General features: G+C 42.1%; 1 protein-coding gene across 7 annotated transcripts in view; it reads left to right on the top strand.

The window, feature by feature from the left end:
- The window catches only part of DPP6 (dipeptidyl peptidase like 6), an 816,817-nt gene that overhangs the window by 388,950 nt on the left and 403,907 nt on the right, over window positions 1-23,960 (top strand). Inside the window, exon 1 of one of the 7 annotated variants that reach the window (XM_073334582.1) lies at window positions 13,557-13,996. The exons of the other annotated variants lie outside the window; for them this stretch is intronic. Coding sequence (XP_073190683.1) covers window positions 13,940-13,996 — 57 coding nt within the window. The 5' untranslated portion in view covers window positions 13,557-13,939. Of the gene's footprint in view, window positions 1-13,556; window positions 13,997-23,960 lie in introns of those variants that run through there. 7 annotated transcript variants of the gene reach the window in all.

The following is a 23,960-nucleotide window of genomic DNA, read 5'->3' as shown; positions in this document are numbered from 1 at the left end:
AAGGTTGAGAAACTCTGGGCTGTGGTATTCTTCACTTGCTGGCTGAAATTATGGTCATTTGTTGAGGTGTGCTGTTGAGCAGCTGCTCAGTGTCAGTCCAACGTTGGCTGCAGTTGGTGAAGCAGTTACTGTCGGCAAGGCTTGTAAATTCTGAAAGGTGTTCTTCTGAGTTGAATGGTGACTTGGAAATGGATGCTAATAATAAAAATAATTACAAATGAAGGCTTCTGGAAAGAATCCTGACATTTTAAAAGAGCTATGTTAAAGGTCTGATCAGAATTGGTGGTGCCCTTTTAAAACCTCTTTACCTTTTCAAGCTGACACCAGTGGTCTGATCAAGTCATATCAGCTATGTGGAATTACATTATGTTAAACTACTGCTACCTGAAAATGTACATTATAGCACAATGCAATAATTGACAATTTCCCCCCTAAATGTGGCTTTCGGAAAGGAGTGATTTTAAGGGGAGGGCCATTTGAATTATTTCCTGAATACCTAGGAGCTTAGGCTGGTAAATTCCACTTTGCAATTAGGGAATCTCACAGCTCCAGAGAACGAGGAATAATCTGAATCCCTGTGACTCTTGCTAGTCACCTGGCCTGATGTGACTGTCAGTATGCTTTTACAGACCAAAAAAAGTCAAAAGTAGAAAATGACAGGAATACGTGAATTATCTTGTGAAATTCAAGTTTCTTAGAAGCTTGTATGGTGGATGTAGAAAGTTGTGGGTTAATACTGAGTGTCCTCAATTTTTGGGGCACTTCAACCCTGCATAATGACTTAAAGAGCCATAGTTTAGTGCAATGGCCAAAGAGTACAGTTGGAAGAAGCTTTTAATCATTGTTATTAAATTAGAAGATTATTTTAGAGCTGTAATCCAGTTTTATACAGCATGATAACACTGTTGGTAATGGTTTTGGACTCAGCCAAAGTTATGTTGAATCAACATTTGTCATTTAACATTTCCTGAATCAAGGTAATATTCAGTGATCCTTAACTGAATAAAACACAAAAAGGTTCTGTTGGAATAAATGCAGATGTGAAATACTGAATTTCTCAAAGAAAGAATGTTTTCACTTTTGTTTAAACCAGAGCATCAGCTTATTGAAAAATGTAATTGATACTGGGTTGAATAGTATTCCTAGAGTACATTAAGTGGGATAGCACATCAAAATAATATTGTATTTGGTGAAGAGCAATTTAAATAGTGCACAATTAACCATAATGGATTTCTGAAATGAAAATGAACTGACATGTCCCTATTTGTGTGGATCAGATATTCTTCATAAATGGCTCTCTAGACAAGTTCTGCACTTTTAATGCTAAAAATAAAGCTTCACTTTGAAATGCCCCCTGACATTAACTTGTGATGTAGCTATTATTTCTGTGGTACCAGCATGCTAGGTCCTCCACAGGCAAGGGTGAAGACTAGGGCTTTAGCCCCAAAGAGTTTACAGTCTCGGGGCTTACAGCCAATGCTCATTGAAGTAAATGGGAGCAGTGCTACTGACTTAAATTGACTTTGTGTCAAGCCCTAAATAGACAATTTACAGACAGAGGATGGAACATGGGATGCAACAGAAGCCAAATCTGTTGGGTAGTGATGTGATTTTAGGGATTTTTAGTTGTTTTTTGATACCAGGTATTCATATGTTTCAAAGAGGGGTCTGAAAGGAGGAGAGGGATATCACATAGCAGACTTGCTCAGGAAAGGTGTTTCAACTGTAGGGTGCCTCAGAGGTGAGTGTGGGGGAGAGAACCTTCTATCCTGGAAGATTTAATCAGACAGCTTGCTATTATTAAAAGAAAAATCTACCCTGAGACATTGCCATGACAGCAATAATATTCTTACTTGGATTGTAAGCTCTTTGGGGCATGGGCCACCTTTTTGTTCTGTTTGTGTAGCACCTATCAAAGTGGGGTCATGGTCCATGGTTGGGGTTCCTAGGTGTGAACACAATACAAATAATAAATAACACGAGTTCATCTGTTCATGCTTTAGCTTCAGTCCAGAATTTCGGCTAATACGTAGATTTCTAACACACTAACTACAATACACAATAGAAATTTTCTGAATCAATGCCTTTTTCTGATCATTTTGGATACATAGGGCCAGATTCTCATTTTATCACAAAGGCCCCTTTATATCACACAAAGCAGTGTAAAGTGGCCTTAGTGTAAACGAGAACAAGGCCCATAGTATTCTGTCTGGATAGATACAATATGTTTGTTTACTTATTAACCTTTTAATTAATCAGATATTCCTAATGATAAAATCTCAAGTCTTGTCTACAGTACAAAATCTGAAAGGAAAACATAGTTTCTGCATCTTTAAAAATAAACTGATTTTCCAAAACCACTAACAACTGTACCTTCAGTCAGGCAAAGAAAGCCTCAGAGAAGATATGGGTCTTGCATTGTGCCCTAAAAGTATGCTAACCTGTATGCAAACAACCTTTACATGAAATGTAATTTTACATAGACATGCTTACTATGAATGCAGTCTATTTACCTTATATCACTAACCACAAAGCTAAATCAGTAATCTTCCTAGGTGAGTACATAACATGTAACACACATACCTTAACCACAAATATTGAGCTATGTAATTCCACCTCTGATACCATCCTATATGAAATCACACTGAAGAAAAACATCCTTTTAGGACTGCAAGAGGCCTGTCTGAGGTTTGTGTAACACAGCTCCTTTCAAAGGGCAAGCACATACAACTACTGTCTGTGACATCTAAGAGGACGGGGGGAAACCTTGTTGAAAATAAAACCATCAAGTTTTGAAATCTTGTCTGTTGATTTAACTCTTAAGCAGTAATTAAATGCCTTATTCTGCTCCATTGAAGTCAGCAGGAGTTTTCCAGTTGACTTCAGTGATCTTGCCTTTATGCAACGAGGACATGTTTCCAACTTTAAGAAGGATCATAGCCATGAGACAAAACCCCAGGGTATAATTTGGACATTCTACATAATTCCCTGGTGCTTGACCACTAAACCTTTTTGCCACAGCTTCCTTTCCTTGCTAGGATTATATTCACTGGAGAAAAGCCATGTGTCCACTTCCTTCAATTCTTTTCCCTCATGTTAGCCCTTCTAGGGTGTCATTAGCATTTTTAAAACCATCTTTGACATATAATACTGTTCTAGTTGCTTTTAGGAAAGCTGGAGTTTCATACTTCCTTGGCTTCCTGTTGGATGCTCATTTGTAAGGACTTTGCACATTCTTGCATATTTATATGTTACATATGAGACAGATTGGGATACTGTAGAACTTCCTGTCTGTCCCCAAAGCATCTAAAACTTTCATCCTCGTGCTATTTTATAAAAATAAAAAGTGCCTTGCATTAGGTTCATTTCAGAGATGTGCTAATTTTATTCTGTCATAAACTACCTTGAAACAATGATTGAACCGTTATTTCTTCCTTGCTGCTCTTACAATATGGCAGAATGTACAGAACAATAGTATGATCAGAGAGCTTTTACTGTGCACAAACTCATTTGTGAGTAGTATAGCGTGGATGTGTGCTAGTTGTCAATTCAGAGTTACATGGAGGAAGATCCTCTTAAATAGGTCATAGCAGACAGTCTCATTTTCAGTGTTTCAGAAATGCTGCAGTGCATTTTATTCATATTAGTACAAACACAGGGGACCACACTGTGAGGTCCTTATGCAGACAAACTCCAATGAGCCAACGCCTGAGCCAGACTGAGCCATCTCTTTTTAAGCAGTGCTCCCCAATGATTTCCTGATATGATACTGCTGAGCACATTCAGTGCCCACTGAAGTCAATGGAAGTTTTAGATGTTCAGTACTTTACTGGAGGTGGAATTCACCTGCTGCAGAGGATTTATAAACTGCCCATGTCCCACTTATATCCGGGAAATTCGGTTTATGTTGAACATAGGACTCATGCTGGCCCTCTGTATAAGGGCAGATATTTCACCCATGATTTAGCCCAGAGCGAGTTCATCTGAATTAGGAGTGAATAAAATAAAACTAATAAATACTGTGGGATTTGGCCCCTTCTTACACCACTTTATGCAGCTATTGGTATTGGTCAGTGTATTCAGCAATAATATATAGTAAAACTTTGCATGGCATGTGGTAAAGCATCTGCTTTCTACATGTTATCAGCTGGTTGCAGGGGTGTGGATTTAGTTTCATGTGGGATCCCAGCAGTGACAGTGGAAATTGGTGCTATATCATTTTCCAAAAGCACTCAGCACCTTTCCAGGTGTGTCATGCTGGGCACCCAGAATCACGAGGCCATTTTTAAAATTTAGGGAAAGCGACTTACTGACTTATTTCATCATAAGAAATGAGTGAAATCTTGAGGCTTTGCCAGTAACAAGCAAACATCCTTCATTTTTTCCTCCACTCGTCAAACACAGACACACCCAGCTTCCTGTTAAGGATTCTGGGTAGAATAATCCAACAGGCCTTTCTTGTTCTATAATTAGCATTTCCACTAGAGGGCATTAAAAACACCGGGAACATACTACAGCCATCATATGCTTTTAAGATATATTCTAAAAAGCCACGTAGGCCAGACATTTGAGCACAATAGCAGCAGTGTATATTGAGAGTGCACAGTTATATAGAGTACTTAGTGCGTTCTCCCTCTGTGCCCCTTTGTTTCACTCTTGTGTGCAGACTACTAAAGTGAAATTGCCTAAAATCTTGTTCTGCCCCACCCTCTTTGCACTTCAGAACGCATTGTTTTTATATAGTTGATATTTCTGTGGTCTCTCTCTCTCTCTCTCAAAAAAAAAAAAGCGGGGGGGGGGGGCAGGGAGACATAGCAGGGGGAAGCAATATGGTCTTTTGTGTGCCTGTGAACAGAGAGAAAGAGAGTCTCCTGCAGTGTGTTTGTTGTTTGTGCACTTGAAAATGCTGCTTTTGGGGGGAATAAACTGTTAGGGAATCAGAGGAATGGTATCAAAAATGTAATAATGTATGTTTACACATAACACCTTCAATCCTACAGGATCTCCAAATGACTGCAGCCATCACAGCCCACAGTGATAGTTCAGGGTAAGAAGTGTGGGAGAATGCCACATGGCATTAAACTCCAGTGGGTGTTCAGGTTGGTGGTGTTCAAATACCCAACTAGGATCTTTAACCAGGATGCCAGGAACAACAGCCCTGTACCTCTGGTATTAAGTGAAATCTTTGACAAGCAGATGTCATTTCTGCAGCTGTACATCTCATCCCAGCGCTGAGGCATTGATTCAGAAGGTGACCTACAGGAAAGAGCGTCACCTCCTGCATGACACCACTTCCTCTAGCACCTGTGGGAGATCGCTCAGCCCTTCAGATCTGGCTTGAGCACTCTGCTGAGCTTGTGAGATTTGCCACCTTGATCCTACCGGGTGCTGAGCGAGTGCCCTCAGCTCCCATTGACGTCAATAGAAATGGAAGGCATTCAGCATGTTTCAGGATCAAATCTGACCTAACCCATATCTGCTATTTGTGCGACCTCATAGGACGAGGTGGTATGAGCTGCGGCTAAAGATGTCACTTTTAGGGTGGGGTTGTATATTAGACCAACAGTGTCCCTTTAATTACTTATCATGGATCATTGTATTGCATAGGTTCCACCACTGAAACCATAGTAATCTTATTGTGAAGTCCAAGTATTCTTACTCTCTTTCTTGTTTTTAAGGCCAATATAAAATAAATGAAAAGCAACAATCATTGCAATGAGGAGCATACTTCATAAAACAAAAGCTTAAATAGCTACTCACTCCAGCTGTGTCTTTTATGTACAAGGATCTCTGGGGCAATGGTATGTGCTTACATAAGATCTTTCATAACATTTACATTAAAACCACTCATCATCTTACATGCAGATAATTTATTCAGCCTGTAAATCTGTACTGTTATAGATAAAATGAAGATGAAGCTCTCCCCTTTCCAAGCATTAAAGAGGACAATAATAAAAGCTAATATGTTTGCAGCTGCTTAAGAGATGTGGATTCTCTGTTTTTGAGTATAGTGGGGTTTTTACCTCTCTCTTCCTTTCATTAATGGAGAGCTTACATTTCTTGCTGTGTGTACTTGGAATACTTGAGTGGTCATTTTATGGATCTCACATTTTAATAATAAATTTTAAATTGTTAGTAAATAAACCTCCAAACTAGAAACAAAAACTCCACTCAACCAACAAGGAATTAGCTCCGAACCTATCCAGAAATAAACAAGGAGGATTTTTTTCCTCAGTGAAGACTGATTTATAAGACTGGAGGGAGCAGAAGGGCAAGCCAGGCCATGAGGACCCTGTTTCACAGCTGGCACTGACATTGGGACCTCAGAACTCTCTCCCCTACAGATAAACAGCTAGAACTAGGCATCTGTTGCATTACAGCTGCCAAGGTCACTCCAGCAGGGACAGAGAAGGAGGGGAAAATGGTAGTAAAATCCATATTATAAGCAACAGTAACAAAATGGCAAGTGACTATGATGATCATATGCGTGTACCTTTGGAGTTATACTGAGATAGTGAAAAGTATTCAGTGATTCAAGGAGCAACCCCAGTAAATAATCATGAGAAACTTTTTTGTAAAACATAATCCCTTTAAATTGGTGACTCCTGCATATTAGCACATATGATTAATCTTTATTTACAAGGAGCCAGATTCTCACACCAGCCAAGCTGCACACATTATCCAAATGGGTGTGGGGCAAAGATGGCTATCATGATACATGGAGTCACAGTCCATTTTAGACAAGAGATATTTATTACACAAAAATGATACAGGCTACAGGCAAACAAGCAGGCTTCTTCACAGCTTGAGTCCCAGCATTGTCTCCTTTGCTTACCAGGAACCTCAGCTTGTCTGGAATTCTGTACAGCACCCAGAAACATCTAGTGGGCAGCAAATAAACCTTTCTTTATTATTCAGCAAGTAAACCTATTATAGTGATGTTACATTGCCTTTCCACACCCACTTTCTCAATTCCAGGAGCACAGCTTAGAGCAACTTCTAAATTGTGTCAACAATAAGAGCCCCTTCGGGCCATTCTACTAGCCTAGGATTGCTCTGGCTACACCCACCACGCAGTGGATGGGGGGAGTTCAATATCGTCCATTCGACATATAGGAATAGAAGGCTTTCTCAAACTAGTAGAAACAGTAGAAACACTTCTAAGTGTGGCCTCTGTTGCAACAGATATTTATCTAAATACACAATTAACTGACATCAGTTAAGTAAACTAGCTGAATCTATTGAAAATATTGCATTAAATAGGTTTCGTCCTAAGGCAGTTCCTGGACAGGTCATGGATAATGGAAGCCTTTTGTATTTTCATCTGTAACTTCATCTTTGAACTGTTAATGTCTCTAACACACTAGATCTTTGAAGAGCAATCTGCGTGGGTGGGCCCTGTGCCTGTACAGAGTCCCACTGAAGTTGGTGGGAGCCCACGGTGTGTAGGCATCCCCAGACACATCTTTTTGCAGGATCAAGGCCTTACAGAGACTCCAGGAGATGGATACCAAGGGCAAGGCTATTGCAAGATAAAACTTGTTTGTTCACATTATTGAACAACGGTGCTTTTTCCCCTTTCCAACAAAATATCTTTTGTGATGCAGCAGGTCCTTTAAAAACTATCAATTCTTCTTAAAAGAGGGATGTTCGTTTGTGAGCAAGGTTATAAGTGTGTTAGCTGTTCCACCGTCAGTAAGATATATATAGGCAGCAAGTAATGTAGAAGGTGGGTTGGAGATAATGACTATAAGTACTTCTGCTGCCCTTCATAGGAGTAGAAATGTGTGTCCCCTAAGCTCATTGTTAAGTGTTTCAAGTTCTCCAGTGTGACAGAGGCCATTACTGTAATATCCCACTCAGTGAGGTCAGCATGTTCACGGAGAGGGCCAGGGCACAAATTGCATTTTCTGAACAAAATAACAAATTCTCCCCATCAGAAGAAAGTCCAGAAAACAAATTAAAAGCTAAAAGAATAAACAGCCAAACTACTCTGGTCCCCAGAGACAGAAGTCCTTTTAAAGAGGTTCTTTACTCGAAGGAGTACCAAGCTCTAATTATATAATCACATCCTGGAGTTCTGGGATCTGATTCTCTAAGGTGTGCTGGTAGTCCTTTGAGTTTCATAGGTAAGGACCCAGTGCTGTATATATCTGGGCACAGCGATGAGTCTTCTAACATCCACCCACCAGCACCAAAGGAAAGCTACAAAGTGCAGTGTCATGCCACAATGTGCCCTTTTTGCTACTGAGTGTGTGCAGACTCCTCCAAACGTGCTTTGTGAGCTCGTGTAGGGAAACCATACATTACACTGCCAGAAGAAGTGGAGGCGTATTTTGTTGGAGTGGGGACGCATTTTGACATGACAGTGGTCTTGCTAACGGGCTGCCATGCACAAATCCAACTGACTTGTTTTGCTGCTCTTGGCAATGAAGCCAAGCCCACCTGGCACTTAGGAGTAAGCAGAAGAGCTGTGATCAGGGAGGAGTGAGGTGGCTGCAGTCCTTCTCTGTTAGGCCTGGAGGATGAGTGAAACTCCCTCTCCAGGAGGCCACCGCTGCTGAGCTTAGGGGGCCCAGAGCACATTTTGGCTGAGCAGATAGCTCAGCTACGGAGCAGAGCCACTGGGAGCTCCCCGCAGCTCACAGTTGCTGCTGCTTCTGCAAGACCTGCCAACTTTGTGTCCTGCTCTCCTGTCTCCGCTCCGGAAAGCAGCGGCATTGCATATTGAACGCTTTCCCCTCTGCCTCCTGTGGGTCTGTTTTGATCCAAGTTTAGTCAGTCTCCTTCCACATTAATAACATTAACACATGCACAAAATAGAAATTCCACTGGCTATCTCATTTGACAAGCTCCTCTCCCTGCCCCACTGTGGACTTGACCTCTCGCGGGTTGTTTCTTGCTGGTTCTCTCTTATTTACCTTGCTAACGCTTCTTAGGTCCACAACACCACGTTCTAAAACCTTCTCCAGGAGGGTCTTTTCTTTACAGTCTGCATGTGAGCTAGCATGGGAAGTAGGGGATTGTGCATGTGCTTATACACTGCCACAGATGGCCAGAGCGAGTGCTCCCTTTTGTCACATGCCACCCCTGAAGTGAGAGGAGACCAAGCAAAACAACAGTGATTGTTACTGATTAATATCACAGAGGAAATACAGAGGGCTTGGTTTGCCCAAAAGCGGACTACATGAAGTGTGACACTCAGGACTTCTGCCAAAGATGTGAATGACAGCATCCTCAGGACTAATGGCTTGGACTCAGTGGGACTGCAGGTGCTCAGCACTACACTGCATTTAGTTCCACATGTGCAATGCCATGGACTTCATCTTTCTCAATGTATTGAGGACAAATGAGCAGCTGGCTTTGGCCCAGCCAGAGTCCCATGTGGCCCGAGGGCAGAAGGGCCACCATGCAGCTGCTATTGCTGCAGGACGAAGAAAAAGCTCAAAAAATAATAAAAACGAAAAGCCAGCCAAATACCTCTCATGCTGCTCAGGCTCCATTGTTCACCTCCCAATCAACTGCAGGCTACAGTAGCCTCATTTCGGCCATGCCCTCTTGCTTACATGAGGGGCTGGTGGGTTCCCAGCATGTAAGGGGTGGCCTTGGAGCTGGCCCTTGGAGTGTGCAGTACAGCAGGGCAACTATTTATCTCGAAATGGTAGATTCGGGTTGACTGAGAGATCTTGTGGATCTGTATCGAATTGTTACAGTAAAAAAATCTTTAAAAAGTTTCATTTTGACATTTTCACAACAAAATGTTTCTATTTTTTATTCTAAATGACTCTTTGTTTCAAAATTTTTCACTTTTAGTTTTAAAATAAAAGAAAATTAAAGGTTTGGGAGGGGGAAACCCTTAACACCTCAAATGAAATATTTTGTTTGACCTCAAACATTTTTTTTTTACTTCATGATTTGCTGAAAAATTTGATTTGAGGTCGACCCCCCCCCCCCCCCCCGCAACAAATGTTTTATGATTTTTCTATATGGCCAACAAAGCAAAAAATCAGTTATTTGTGGTGCTCTAATGTGCAAGGGGTATGGATTCCCTGCACAGACACCTGAAGTCCTACCTCCACCCTGTCTGGTGGGTAGGGAATTCCACAGATATGGAGGGAGGGGTCAGGAGACAGATTCCCTTAGGAATTCATTTAGGCAGGAAACAGTAAACAGGGTTGCTGTTCCATCCAGAACACACTCACCACCTTGACATGATGGGTGGCCATACAGAATAGCTACTCTGCTTCAGCCATTAAGAGATTCATAGGGATTCATGGCAATACAAGTCTTTTTAAGCCTTCAGTTTTCTCCCTCTTATTGACCCCTCTAATGTTATCTTCCTTTGGTACTGAAGTAGTTTTCGTCAGACAGGAAACATGTCTGCACCAAGGGGGAGCTAAAATGCTGGTTCTCATTTGGTTCATAATTTCCTAACAGTGTTGGGCAATTGTCATCCCTGACTTAGGCCAACTTCCAGCTTGGTCAGACAGGATTACGAGGGTCCCACCATCATCTTTTTCTGTCGGCTCCTTCCCCCACTACACTAACTGATACAGTTGGTGTAAACTCCTTTGCATCAACAGCCACGGGACTCTGGAGATAAAGACTCTTGTCAAGTTACAGGAGTTTGTTTAACCTTTTGTAACTCGTGACTCAGGCCAAACAACGAAGTCCAGTCTCTAACCGAGCATGGAGGTCAAGATAGAAGGCCTGAACACCACCCGTACATGAAGATTATTCTGCCTGCGTCAGTCAGTACTGTTTCTGAATGGCAATGGCTTTTGGTGCACATGGCCACTGCCTGTTCTCATAACAGTTTCTCCTGCAACGACCTGTTTGCTGACTATCTGAATCACGCTGTCTGGGAGGGATCTTGTCAGAGAACTGGAGGATGTGCTTGCTTTGTTGCTTCCTTGTTGTCCTAGAAGAAAGTGGTATTGCACAGAAATCTGAGAGGATTGAAATCCTCCATGCATCTATGTGTGGCATTTCAAGAGGCAATGGAGATCTACAGTACATTCCAGTGGAGTGCTGGGATCTAGGTAAAAATGTCACCCACCAGCAAAAAGCACAAGAAACTGGCTGCCAGGTGAGAGCACTGAACATGAAGTTATGGACCTAGTTAGCAAAGCTAAATGTGAATTTGGATAGTTAACTAATGGACTAATTAGGACAATGAACACTTTGTGTATCTGAGGCCAAGCTTATTGGAAGAAATTAACATAGCATTGCAAGTGAGGGTGGATATCTGCAAAGCTGGTGAAAACTGTGCTTAAATTTAAAATATTAACAGTGGAAGAATATGTATATTGAAAAATGCATGCCAAGGGATGGAGGCAGAAGAAAAGGGTAAACAAACAGTATAAACCATGTTTGTTCTCAATAAGTGTCACAACACACATCACAACACACTCCAGCATAAAGGGTGTGGCATCATGCATGCAATAAACACAACCATTTTTGCAAAAGCTTGTTTTTTTAGGCACAAATTGAAAAGAAAAATAAAAGCAAAATTTATTTTAAGTACTCGTATAAAGAGGGAAAGTCAGAAGTAAATCTGACTCAAGTTCTACCCATATTTGAAAGAAAAATAGACAAGGTCAGGTGTGAAACACAAAATGACCAAACATTTACAAGACCTAGAGCATAATTCTAGTTGGGTAGGTGGGCGGGGTAGGGGTAGGGACTGAAAAACAAAATCCTAACAACCTAACTATTGGGACCATAGAACTGATATTGGTCCATGTGATGGGATTGTGATGAAAAGATTTTGTGTTACAGTATCACACAGCATGAGATCAGAAATGCTAAGCATGATCCATAGTGTACATATGGCTACTGAGAAGTGTGTGAACAGAATCCAAGATATCCTATTGTGGCTAGGTGTGGACACTGTCACTGAAGATAATTATCTAAGTGTGAGATCTGCAGTGAATACAGGGAATAGAATGCAAAGAGTCCCTGGAACCACATGAGATTCCTGATCACCCTGGGTCCAAGTTTGGCCCAGCTCTGTTAGAATTAAATGTGAACCTCTTGTCAGAGGGCTACTACTTTCAGTTTTCTTTAAGAATTAGCCACTGCACAGCTTCAGCTGAGTGGGCGCAGGCAATAATATTCCGTTTCTTAAAAGCTCTCCTGTATTTCACACCTATTTCATGTCCTAGTTACTCTGAAGTTCAGTTTTGCTGGTGGTAATGCAGAAATGCTTAGAAGGCCTTTGGTGAATTAGTGAGAGACTCTTTGGAAAAATTAGCCTGATTTTGTCCCATCTGTGCATTTAGGATCAAATTCACCATGGGTCTAAGAGGGCTCATCTCCATCAACTTCAGCGGAGTTGCACCCACGATGAATTTGACCCCAAGTGATGAATTCCTGAAATAAAAATTGGACATTGGTCACCTGCCTGCCCTAGAAATACTCTGATATTCCACTTTCTTGGTCAGCAATCTGCAGATTCAGCAGGGGGCCAAGCGCTGGACCTTGAGGAGGGGTGTGTAACCTTTCCAAAACACTAGAACAACGTGTAATCACATTCTGAACTACAATGAAGGATCCAATCCAGGGCTGTGGTTCAGCTGGCAGAGGAATGGTGGCAAAGGTGGCTTTATGGCACCTGCACCTTCATATCTGTCCAGTATTGGAGCTGATTAGAGACTGGCTCTGTGCCCAGCATAATTTAGAGCATTCTCAGAGCTGCTCTAAATTATTCCCAACTGCCTGTGGCCCCAAAGGGGCCATTCAAGAGTTTTGGTTTGCTAGATATAGCAACCAACCATATGCCCCCTTTCTCCCAGGAATGCTCCCTGTTGAGGGCTAGTTCCATGCAGCCCTAGGGATTCTCTTTATGCCAGAGGAATCCTCAGGGAGCTGGCCAAGCTGTAATGGAGCAAAGCAGCTAGACCAAGTGCTATGTGTAAGCTGACCTAGACAGCTGAAAGTTAGTGTAAGACAGCAACAATAACCAAAAAATTTGAAGTAACCCCCTCAAGACAGCAGGTGCCTGTGTGGGGGCAGGAACAGAGAATTATGCTATACCCTTCTCAAAGTGTGGGTCTCTAGCCAGTGAGGCAAAGAGCTCTGAGTGCAGAGCAGTTTCTGATGCATGCATGATATCTGTTGGAATTTGCCCCTGAAAGGTCTGTTGTACTCTCTGCGATTTGTCCCTTCTGCGTTGGAGTGGGGGTTCAATGTCTGTGGAGTGCATTGTAACCCTTGCAATACATTTCCCTTCTAGATAGGGGGTGCAAACAGGCGGGGGATGGGGCCACTTCCAAGTAAGGAGATATGGGTGGGGACAGTAGTTTTTGTGGAGTATGTCACTTTCATCAGAATCTGCCCTCTCTGGACAGAGGAAAACACTGGGGTGGGGGTGGGGGGGTGAGGGCAGTTTATGTGGAGTGCCCTGTATCCCCTCAGCATTTGCACCCCTAGATCCTTTATCCCAAACGCTGGGAATGCAAGTGGCTGCTGAGCTACATTCTCAGAGGGAGGCACATTCTGCTACCACACCAGCCGGTGCGTGCGCATCTCCAGCGCTGACTGCGTGTGGAGGTGGGGGAGCGAGGACCACATCGCTGCCTGCTAGCTCTGAGCTGCCAGTTGCTGGTTGCCAAGCAGTTATCATTGTTTCTGTGACGATTGCAGAGGCTGTTGCTAATTGAAGAAGCCCCCACAGCATCCTTCTTTTCCTTCTTTTATTTTAGAGGAACAGGGAGAGAGAAAGAGAGACTGAGATTTATTGCTTTACATTTTTATTTTATATTTTTGTGGGGGTGAGGGGAATTTCTCTCTTTCTCTTTTAGCTAGTGATTAACTGATGGACTAGTTACACATCCTTATCCCTTTAGCTTTTGTGTGTGTCCCTACACACACACACACACACACACACACTCTGTAAAACCCTGTTTACCACTGCAGTGGGGACAAATAGGTGAGCATGACTACAGCCAAGGAACAAAATGCATCAGGAAAACAAGCCCAACAACAAGAACAGGTAATGCTGTTTATTTTCCTCAACTAGAAGCAAATATAGATTTGAATTATATAGCTATCAATTTCCTGTATGATTTTTGGTTTTGTTGTTCTCTTTGGTGGCTGTTACTAAAATTACCACCTGAGTCACTAGTTAGTGGAGGGAGGAAAGCGCTTTGGAGCAGGTGTGTGGTTCACTTGTTTGGGGCTTTTTTTGTTATGTTTAAAAGATTGCACCCTGTAATCAATAATGTATAGGTGAAGAGTGTTCTGCTCTGTAACTTCCTCCATCTGTGGCATGGGGCTGATGTTTGGTACAGTGGGATGGGGTAGGGGTCCCTTGGAATAATCCAAGCTTTGCATGTGGAACTTCCTAGGCTTTTTTACAACTACTCTGTAGTTGGGCACAAAATTGCAAAAGTAGATTTCAATTGCTTCAGAGGCATGTGTGTATTTGCCAGATGTAGCCACAGTATAAAGTAGGCACAACTCCCATTGACTTAAATGGAAATACCAGCTGCTTACACCACATCTGAATTTGATTTGCTCTATCTTTGTGTTTGTCATTGCAGGTGTGTTTGTCTTTATATACAAGCAGAGAGTTAAAGACTTAATTTCCTTTCTGTTCCATTGTCTCTGTCAGGTTTTTGAATATGTATCTCTGCTCATCTTCATTCTGTGCTGGTAGGCAAGGGGGAAACTTTCTCTGACCGAAAAGCAGGAGCCACATCATTAGCCCTAAGTGATATGCAAGATAAGAAGTGGTGACATAAGGGGAAGTCAGGCTGAGATACAGCTAAGGACAGCAAAGATTTCAGAGATTCTTTATATGGCAACATAGCAGCAGTTCTGTCCTCTCCACAACCCTGCTTTCCTCTACACATTGTCAGAGTCTACAGGGAAATAAAGATTAATCCTGAATTCTTATAGTTTCACTGAATGCATCTGATGAAGTGAGCTGTAGCTCACAAAAGCTTATGTTCAAATAAATTTGTTAGTCTCTAAGGTGCCACAAGTCCTCCTTTTCTTTTTGCGAATACAGACCAACACGGCTGCTACTCTGAAACCTATATTTTCATTGTCTCCTTAAAAGATTGGAAGTTCAGTGCTTTAATCATTGGTTAGGATAGCACAAGAGGATAATTTTAATCTCTCGGGACACAAATTAATTCTTAAAATAGTTTCTTCCTAGCTCTATACATTGGGAGCACCAAACATTTTCCCTGGTGTTACATTTTAAAGACAGGTGGGGAAGGGAGAGGTTGAAATCTCATTGGGTGTCCTGCCACCAAAGGTAGCACAATCTGATATTTATTTTCAGGGTGACATTTTACTAATGGCCAGAGCTTTATCAGCTGTTCTGCTAAAATGTGAAGAAATCAACTTTGATCCTGAGAGCAGAGAGACTGCCTTTACCTAAACCTGCCATCTACAGAACACACACTCTTTTTTCATTGTTTGGTTTTGGGACATACCCATTGTCATTGCTTGCTGAAGATAAAAATGAACAAAGCTGTATGTCCAGGAGGAAGGAAAATAAAAATTGCTTCTTGTGAACAAAGGCAGCGGTAGGGACTATTCTCCCCAAGTGTAGTAAAAGTGTTGATACTAGTTAGGGTCTGTTGGTTCAGAAAGTGTAAATCAGTTGCCTTTTGTAAAGGAGTCCTGCTTTTGTTTTTAAGTATTGTTACCTTCCTAATGCCATTTTGTTTTTGACTTGTCCCTTTGTGACCTTTCCCCATTTTTAGTGCACGGCATGTGTGTCCACCCTTTCGCATGATGCAAAGGTTCTTGATTGTTTTCAGTCAGTTACGGAATTAAGTAGCAATTCAATCCATATGGTACATTTAATCGTTTGAAAAGCGTGCGTTGTCTCAGCGCAGCCCTGATGTGGGTATGAAATAGAAATATCAGGCATATAGAAATATCAGTGGATATTAATCTTTGAGTCAGTACAAAAGTTTGCCGGCTGCTATAAAATTTTTGTTTTGTTTTCCCACTGCATAAAATGGTTTGACACTCTGGGCCAGATCCTAAGTTGCTGTAAATGGGAACAGCGCCATCGACTTCAGTTCAGTTGCACCCATTTACACCAGATGAGGAACTGGACCCCATCAGACTTAAGTAAGTAGTTTGTAATTGTAAAGTAGTACAGAGTTCTCCAAACATTTTCCACTGGATATTGGTTTGTGGCTGTTGAAAAATCGCTGTTCTTCTCTTGCTTGAAACTGATCAAGCTGGAGATTTTACCTGGAATAACACTACAGTGAAAGTGCTCCTCTGACTGTGTAGAGGACTGCATGTTCTATAGGAGCAGCTGCTACTGTCATATAAGATTGTGACTGTTTCTTTTCTGCATTCCTCATTGTGACATCTTCTTGATCCGGAGGCATTCAAGTTGCACTGTTGGCAGAGGTATAGTCTCTTCCCTTATAATACTAAGCTAAACAGAAAATGGTCAATAAATGACACTGCAGGAGGGGGTGGAGAAAGTTTTTTTTTTTTTAAGAAAAATACAAGCAAAGGTTTTATACTTAAATCAAAAAGTTTTTTTTTTTTAAAGAAAAATACAAGCAAAGGTTTTATACTTAAATCAAAACCTTTATAGTGATCTGTATGCCTGTAAGGCAAATGAGGTTGTATTGACATGAAGGTCTGATTGCTCTTGAAATATGAAATAAAGAATTTGAAGCTGTACTATGCAGATTCAGCAGCCTGAAGAAACGAATGAACAACCCCCGCCCCGTTAATTAAAAATGTTTATTTTGATTTTTATAACATTATATTTGAACTTATAACATTAAACCTCCTGAGTCGAGGAAAGATGCCCTCAGGCGGTTTTTGATGCTATCTAAAACCCACAGTTTGTGATGGCTTTACCAAGGTGGGAGTTGGATGTAGTTTTCTATTTATGCTTAGTTACCTCTGCCACAATAATGATTTCCCCCCAGATGGTTGGAGAGCACTACATACAAGTGACTGTGCATGTTGTCATAGACCCTCACCCAAAGCCCAGTGAAGTCAGTGGAAAGACCGCAGCGGGGTCTGGTTCAGGCCCTAGAGAATACCAAAGCTTTGCCTATGCCTTTGGGGATTGCTAGCCGGACATGTGACTGAGCTCTGAAAGCTGTTTTTGCATGTTAACGATTTAAACAAGTGAATATGAAGAAATAAGAAGATTCTTGACTAGTGGAAATCAGCATAACTCCACTGAAGTCAGTGGAACTACAGTGACTTACATCAGCTGAGGATCTGGCCCAGGGACTTTAATGGTAGCCTAAAAAACATTGCTTGTTGCATGTAGCAGACTGTGTGTTTTATATATAGTTTAGTCTTATTTTCTGCTACTGTTACATGGCATTTTGTGATGTGATGGGCCTGGGAATGCACATAGCTCTGTATTCCTACATAAAAATAATTGGGCCAGTTTTCATCAAAATTTGGTACTCAGCATAATGGTAAACATTTTAAACATAAGGCTAAACATTTTAAAAGTCATGTATGACAGGAATAAAGAGAGAGAGAGTGAGGGAACAGTCCATCTCTTTTGAAAAAAACCCCTGTAATTTAAAAGGTTGCTGGGTTAGCTTCATACTTGAACATACAAAATTGATTAAGATGCTGATCCTGCTTCCATTCTAGTTAATGAGAGTTTTGCCACTGACTTCAGTGGGAGCTGGCTTTTGCTCTGACACAGACATTTCCTAGACACGCTTGAGTTAACAATGACCATTTATGCCTAGTGTGTTGTCACATGTGCTGACCAAATGTTAGATAAAAAGGCAAGAAAGAGAAGGGCTGCTTTGGACTGAAATATATTCCCACAAGGAAATGAAATGGAGTCAGATCAATAGAATAGCTCTCTCTAATAGTCATTAAGTTAATAATTTTTTTAAATTTATTTTCAAAGGTGCCATTCTAATTTCAAATTATAGGAGTTTGAAAAGGGGTGTGGGTAGTTAATTCAGGAAACCCAATTGAAGCTCGGTGAGGAGTGGAAGGAAGGAGAGATTAATGCTCCCAATCTACCACGGCACATTGTACTTCACAGGCAGAACTGTAGTGTGTTGTCAAAGACGTACATTAATAGTGTCTTGTACAGTGTGCTAAAGTCTGCCTCTACTTCTGCAGGTTTGCTCGAAGAGTGCCAAAGGGCACCGGGCATAATGTGTGGCTCCAGAAGGGGCGTTTCTGAACGTGTGCCAGGGCCCCATCTCCTGCCAGGATGGCTGGTTGGAGGGAGATCTGGCTAAGCCTATTTTACAGCTGTAGCACTCCCCAAAGGCCCCTTTCAAAGACACATATCTATCCAGCCAATGCCAGTTGGGTTTTGTGCTGCGGCTTCCTCTCCAGTGTCACTCAGGCCAATAAGAACCATGACCAAGCCCTGAATGTGCCTTTAGTAGGGGTGGGAGACCATGACTCAGCACACTTAGAACGGTGCATATTCATATATGGGAAGTATATTTCTGAACTGAAAAACTGTAAAGGTTTGTTATTCCGAGTGATGCTACTTTAAATTGCTCCAGGCTCTGCAAACCTGATTGCTGGTCCCACAAGTCCTCACTGATGTGTGCTGTATATGCTGGGCTATATGATACGTACAACCCTGTACTGAAGGGGATACAATAAATCCGAGTCTCAGTTACTCTAAAGCCTCCTCATGCCACCCTGGCAATATAAAGTGGCCTTAAAGAGCGTTAGGCTGCTTTACATTGCCAGAGTGGTGTGAAAAGACCATAGAGTAGCTGAGAATCAGGCACAGTCTGTCTTGTTCATGCCACATTATAATGGAGGTTGTGAAGAGTATTCTCTCCTGTCTATTGGGCCCATCGCTTTTGGTGTATCTTATGGGAGTTCTCCAATTGGTTTCAAGGGGAATGGATTGGGGCCTAAATGTTTCTTACAACAAGAAAGTTCTGTTCACGTCCCAGGTTCCTTCCACCTGCTTGTACTGTCAGGGCTCTGGGAGCACAAGATTTAGAATAGAATTGGGGAACACAGTGGCACAAACTGTCTGTCTGCTACCCAACTTCCACAGGGGGCTAGGAGCAGTCTGGGGTGGACCAGGTGGGGCTAGGGCACCCAGGAAATGAGCTGATTCAGCACATCATCTCAGCAGCCTGGGACACCAATGCTCCTACAGAGCCTTGGCTGGAGCTGGAAGCTGTCCTTTCCCAAAGGTGAATCCCCACATGTGCATACCAATCTTTCTAGCCAACTTGACATAATGTCTTGGCTCTGCTTACTCTAGTTGTGCAGAAGGCAGAGAGGAGTGTCCTCTGGATGCTGACATTCAAGAGTAGGAAAAGAGCAAGGACGCAATTGGCACTGACTTAGACCAAAAACAAAGCCAGATTTTTTTAGTGAAAACTGTGTGTTAAATTCACATTTTAATTTTTTTTTAAAAGAGAAAACTCTTGACATGAGAATAATTTTCTCATTTGATAACTATTCCATAAACCACATTATCATACTGTAGATCCAAAACCCGACTTTCTCCAGGAAGTCATAGTGAACAGTTGTGTTTTATTCCATTAATGGTATTTGATCTATTTCGCAAGAGATTAAATTTCCATAATAGGGCTCCTGAGAACACTGTATTCGAGAACATGAAATTGCATCAAACTGTGTCAGTTTTTTCAAGCTGCTAAGTTGCTGTATGGAGAACAGGCCACTAAGAGGTGGTGGAGGACAGAGATGGAAAGGAGTAAATTTGGCACATAACCATTTACAATTTTTAGTATTTAACGTGCATTGAAGTAGAACCCAGAGGCCTCAACCAAATCAGGACCTTGCTGTGTTAGACACTGTACAAATACATTGTAACTGGTAGTGTCTGTCCCAAAGCATTTAAAGTACATTGGGCTTGACTCACCCCTGCTTCATCTCCCATAGTCACCCTCCACACACACAGCTGGTACATCCCTAGTGCTGCTCTGAGGGTTCCTCCCCTCTTTGGGGATTCCACTTCAGGGAAGTACAAGTGTTAAGTTGTAGTCCTGACTCCTTGGGAGGCTTAAGCAGAGATTGCCTGTTGGATGTGCACATCTCCCTGCTTAGCCATCAGCATGCTCTACTGGGACAGCTCTGGTTGGCTGTTGTCCCTACCTCACTGCTGAGGAGGAGTTTGTGGGTAGCATTTATTGCAATTTTCCCCCAGCTGCCTTTTCTGCAGTGGGATGCCTTGAGTTTGCTGCTAGAAACCAGAGGAACCCAGTTGTGCAGGTAGTCAGTTAACTAGCATTTGCAAGACATGGCTTTAAACTCCAAAAGAAAACCTGCTTTATCAAGGAAAAGGAATTAACTGGCTCCTTTGTCCTCGTGTAGAGCATCTAGCAGCTTGGACTCAATTGTGATGCATTGGAGAAATGTTGTCATGCACTGCTGCAGTTAACCGGTGAACTAAGATTTTCTACTTTGTAGTCTTCTGACTTTAATGCTGTTCCTTTGTGATTTTTGCAATATGTTAAGTAGCCATGAATCATGATCACTTTAGACTGTGAATTCAAAACAAGGTAGTAAATTTAAAATAATTTAAATGACAAAAAATACCTTGTATTCATGTTCTTTGTACCATATATAATAGAAAAAAATCCACTGAACGAAATGTTACTCTTTAGTGTATTATCTGAAACATATCTTGTGACCAAATGCTGTGAAGAAGGAGTAGCCTAAATAAAAAAGGACAGTTTTAAAATGGGATTTAAATAAGGAAGAGCAGGGTAGCAAATCTGAGAGAATAGGCCCCATCTGTGAAATGTGGATGGGAGGGCACAAACTGGAGGAGTGAAACGGGTGGTTGAAGCAAGTCCACAAAGTGTTTTGTAAATTAGAAGGGCACTTTGATGGTGGAGATGTTTAAAAAGCCAGTGCAAGTGAGGGCAACTTGGCATCACTCCCTAACTCAAGAAGAAAGTTTGGCTGTGGCATTATGGGCTGCTTGACATTTAGAGAATAGACCTATGGGATAGACTGTAAAAGAGGGAATTGAAATAACTAGTATATAGAGTAAAGGCATGTAGGAAGATTTTGGTCAAAGAGTGTCAAGGTGAGGACAAATGCTGGCAGGATTCCAGTGGTGGCAATAAACAGACTTGCAGACAGGAAAGATGTGGGAGGCAAATGGGAGCTTAGGTTTATATATGACACTAAGGTTTCTGGAATTGGAAGCAAACAACGTTGGAGTGAAGGTACAAGAACAGAGGCATGCATCACTTTACATAGGGTAAAAGGACATTTTACTTACAAGAGAAACATCAGCATTAGGAGTGTGCAGTGCAGCTGGAAGTTGGCAAAGGCAAGACACATAGGCAGAGCTGCAGATGGGAGGAGTCAGGGATGATGGTAAAGTTGGATGGCATCCTGGGAACAGTAACATTTAAGGCTGAAGTGAGAATGTGCAGCAGGAGAAGACCTATGTGGTGGAGAGAAGAGGGTTAAAGGGAGGGGCCAGACCCTCGGCAGTTGGGGCATGGAGCAATGGACGTAGCTCCACCGAAGCCGATGGAGCAGTGTAGATTTACATGGGCTGAGGTTCAAATCCAGGGGCTTGTGGCACTGCATAGTGAAAGGTAAAGGCTCTACCAAAAGCAAGGGAGGGGAAGGATTCTTAAAAAGGTAAGCTGGAAACAGAGAAAAGAGTGCTAGGGGCACCATCTCTCCTTGCTTGAAGCACTCGGGGCAGGACAGGAGGATGAATGAAAACCATTCAGAGACCGAGCAAAATGAAGAGAGAGAAGATCCAATCTCTAGAGAGGTGCCAGGTGGAGAAGGGAAGCCTCAGTCCCGTGAAAGGTGCCTGAGCAGAATGAACTTAGGTTTGCCGAGGTGGTAAAAGAGGACCAGCTTCTCCAGAAGCTTGCTGAGGAGGCTGATGGTCAGTAGCCGAGCAAGAAACAATTGTGGACACACCTCTTCTGTCCCGCAGGGAGTGATGATGAGAGTAGCTGTGAGACAGGGAAAGATCAGATGAAGTGCTTGAAGGTTAGAGACTCTGGTTTATCACAAATACGAAATAAGAGGAAAGAAAATGAAAAAGACATCAAATGAAATAATACCAAAAAATCACTTGTTACCGGAGCTGCAGTTTTCAGCCCCACCACTCCTCGGATGCTGCTGCCTGCAGCAGGGCCCACCAGCCTCTCCACAACTGGATGCATGCACTGCTGCTCCCTGCTGACGAGGAGAACAGCTTGGCTTGAAATGGTGCCCCTGCGTTGCGACCCTATGCTCCAGGTTGCAACGCCATTCACACTGGTTTGGCCTGACCACCGCAGAGAGGCGAGTCTCTGCTACTGGCAACAGCGCCCCAGCACTGGTGGTGTTGAAATAAGTCCCTGGCAGCCTGGCCCATTAGGGAGCTGTGCCATGTGGGGAGGGGGACCCTGTACAGCCACTGAGGCAGGGGTGCCCAGTCCATGCGCTCCTGCCCTATGCTGCGACTGCAGCTCCCTCCCGGGTAGCAGGGAAAGGGGAGAGCAGGGCTTGATGTGGGGATTTATATATGGTCATTTCAGGTATTTGATTAATGTAAATGTAATAAAAAAAGACAATATTTTAATGGATAAAATGAAATAACATGAAATTCCTGAAAAATAATTTGAACAATTATACAAATTAAAAGGATTTCACGGGGCTCTATTAATGATGGCTGTAATAACAGGCTCTCCACTGCAGTGCCCCTTGTGTAGTCCTTTACACCCGTGCAGCGTGCATCAAAAGTGTTACCAGCTTAGAATGGGAAAGCTTTGTACCCACACTGCACACTTTTCACAGGTGACTGTGACTGCACAAGGTAGTAGAGAATCAGGCCCTAGGTGTTTCAGGTGGACAATATGGAATGAGACGTAAGCACATAAGAACATAACATAAGAACAACCATACTGGGTCAGACCAAAGATCCCTCTAGCCCAGTATCCTGTCTTCCGACAGTGGCCAATGCCAGGTGCCCCAGAGGGAACGAACAGAGCAGGTAATCATCAAATGACTCATTCCTTGTCTCCCATTCCCAGCTTCTGGCAAACAGAGGAAGTACTTATTTTAAAAGAGTTAATTTCCTCCTCAAGTCCACCTTATCATAGAAGGCATCTTATAGAGAAGACCAATAGTTTATGATGATTAGAATAGTAATAAAACAACAATCTGAGACCTTAGTGTTTTCTTAATAATACTCCTGAGGTTCCCCCCGTCCGCTCTTGGCAACAATGCAAAAATGTGCGGATTTTGCTATTTATAAAAAATAGCTCAGTTGAAAATAAAGGCAAATTTTATGAAAAGATTCACACTTGCATTGGCCTAGAGTATTTTAGATTACTTCTTACCTGCTGTGCGGCTTGAAATTGGAACAATAATAAGCTTTCAGCTGAAGCAATTAGTCTGCAGTTTTTGACTCCATTACCTTCACTTATGCCTGTTTCTAAATAGCTACACTAAGATACTTAAAGCTTAGTTGTAGTATATTACGTGTCAAAAGTGAATTTGCAACTTAGAAGTTGATTTATTGTTAAGTTAGGTGAGCAAGATATCACTGTAAACATGGGAGTTGACTGGTGGTGAATCTATATAGTTTCATTTTATGCAGAATGCGTTTTGCATCTTTAATTTAGCATAATCATACACTATGACCAACCTCTCAACTCTTCTTGTGCAGAGCCTACAGGGCCCAAATACTTAATCTCTGTATGGTTGTAAGAGATAATTAGCATATATTAAGCCATATAAGTAGGCTTGGGTATGTTGACAACCTTAAACTTTTACCTTTCCATTTTTATGGCCAAGAGCAAATAGGATAATCTATTACATAGCATTTTCCATTTACTAACAGAGAGAAGCAAACGGCTATGGAAGGGAAAAAATATTGAAATTTAGCCATTATTAGAATGAGAGCTAGAGAGGGACACAAATACCTTGTTTGTTAGCTCTGCAAAATTGGCTTCCACAAACTAGAACTAATTCTATAGCTTGAAAGAGGCAATAAGAAGCAG

This window comes from Lepidochelys kempii, chromosome 2 (genome assembly GCF_965140265.1).
Source record: "Lepidochelys kempii isolate rLepKem1 chromosome 2, rLepKem1.hap2, whole genome shotgun sequence".
NCBI lineage: Eukaryota > Metazoa > Chordata > Testudines > Cheloniidae > Lepidochelys > Lepidochelys kempii.
Note: the sequence above shows the minus strand (reverse complement) of the source record. Positions and strands in the feature narration are given on the sequence as shown.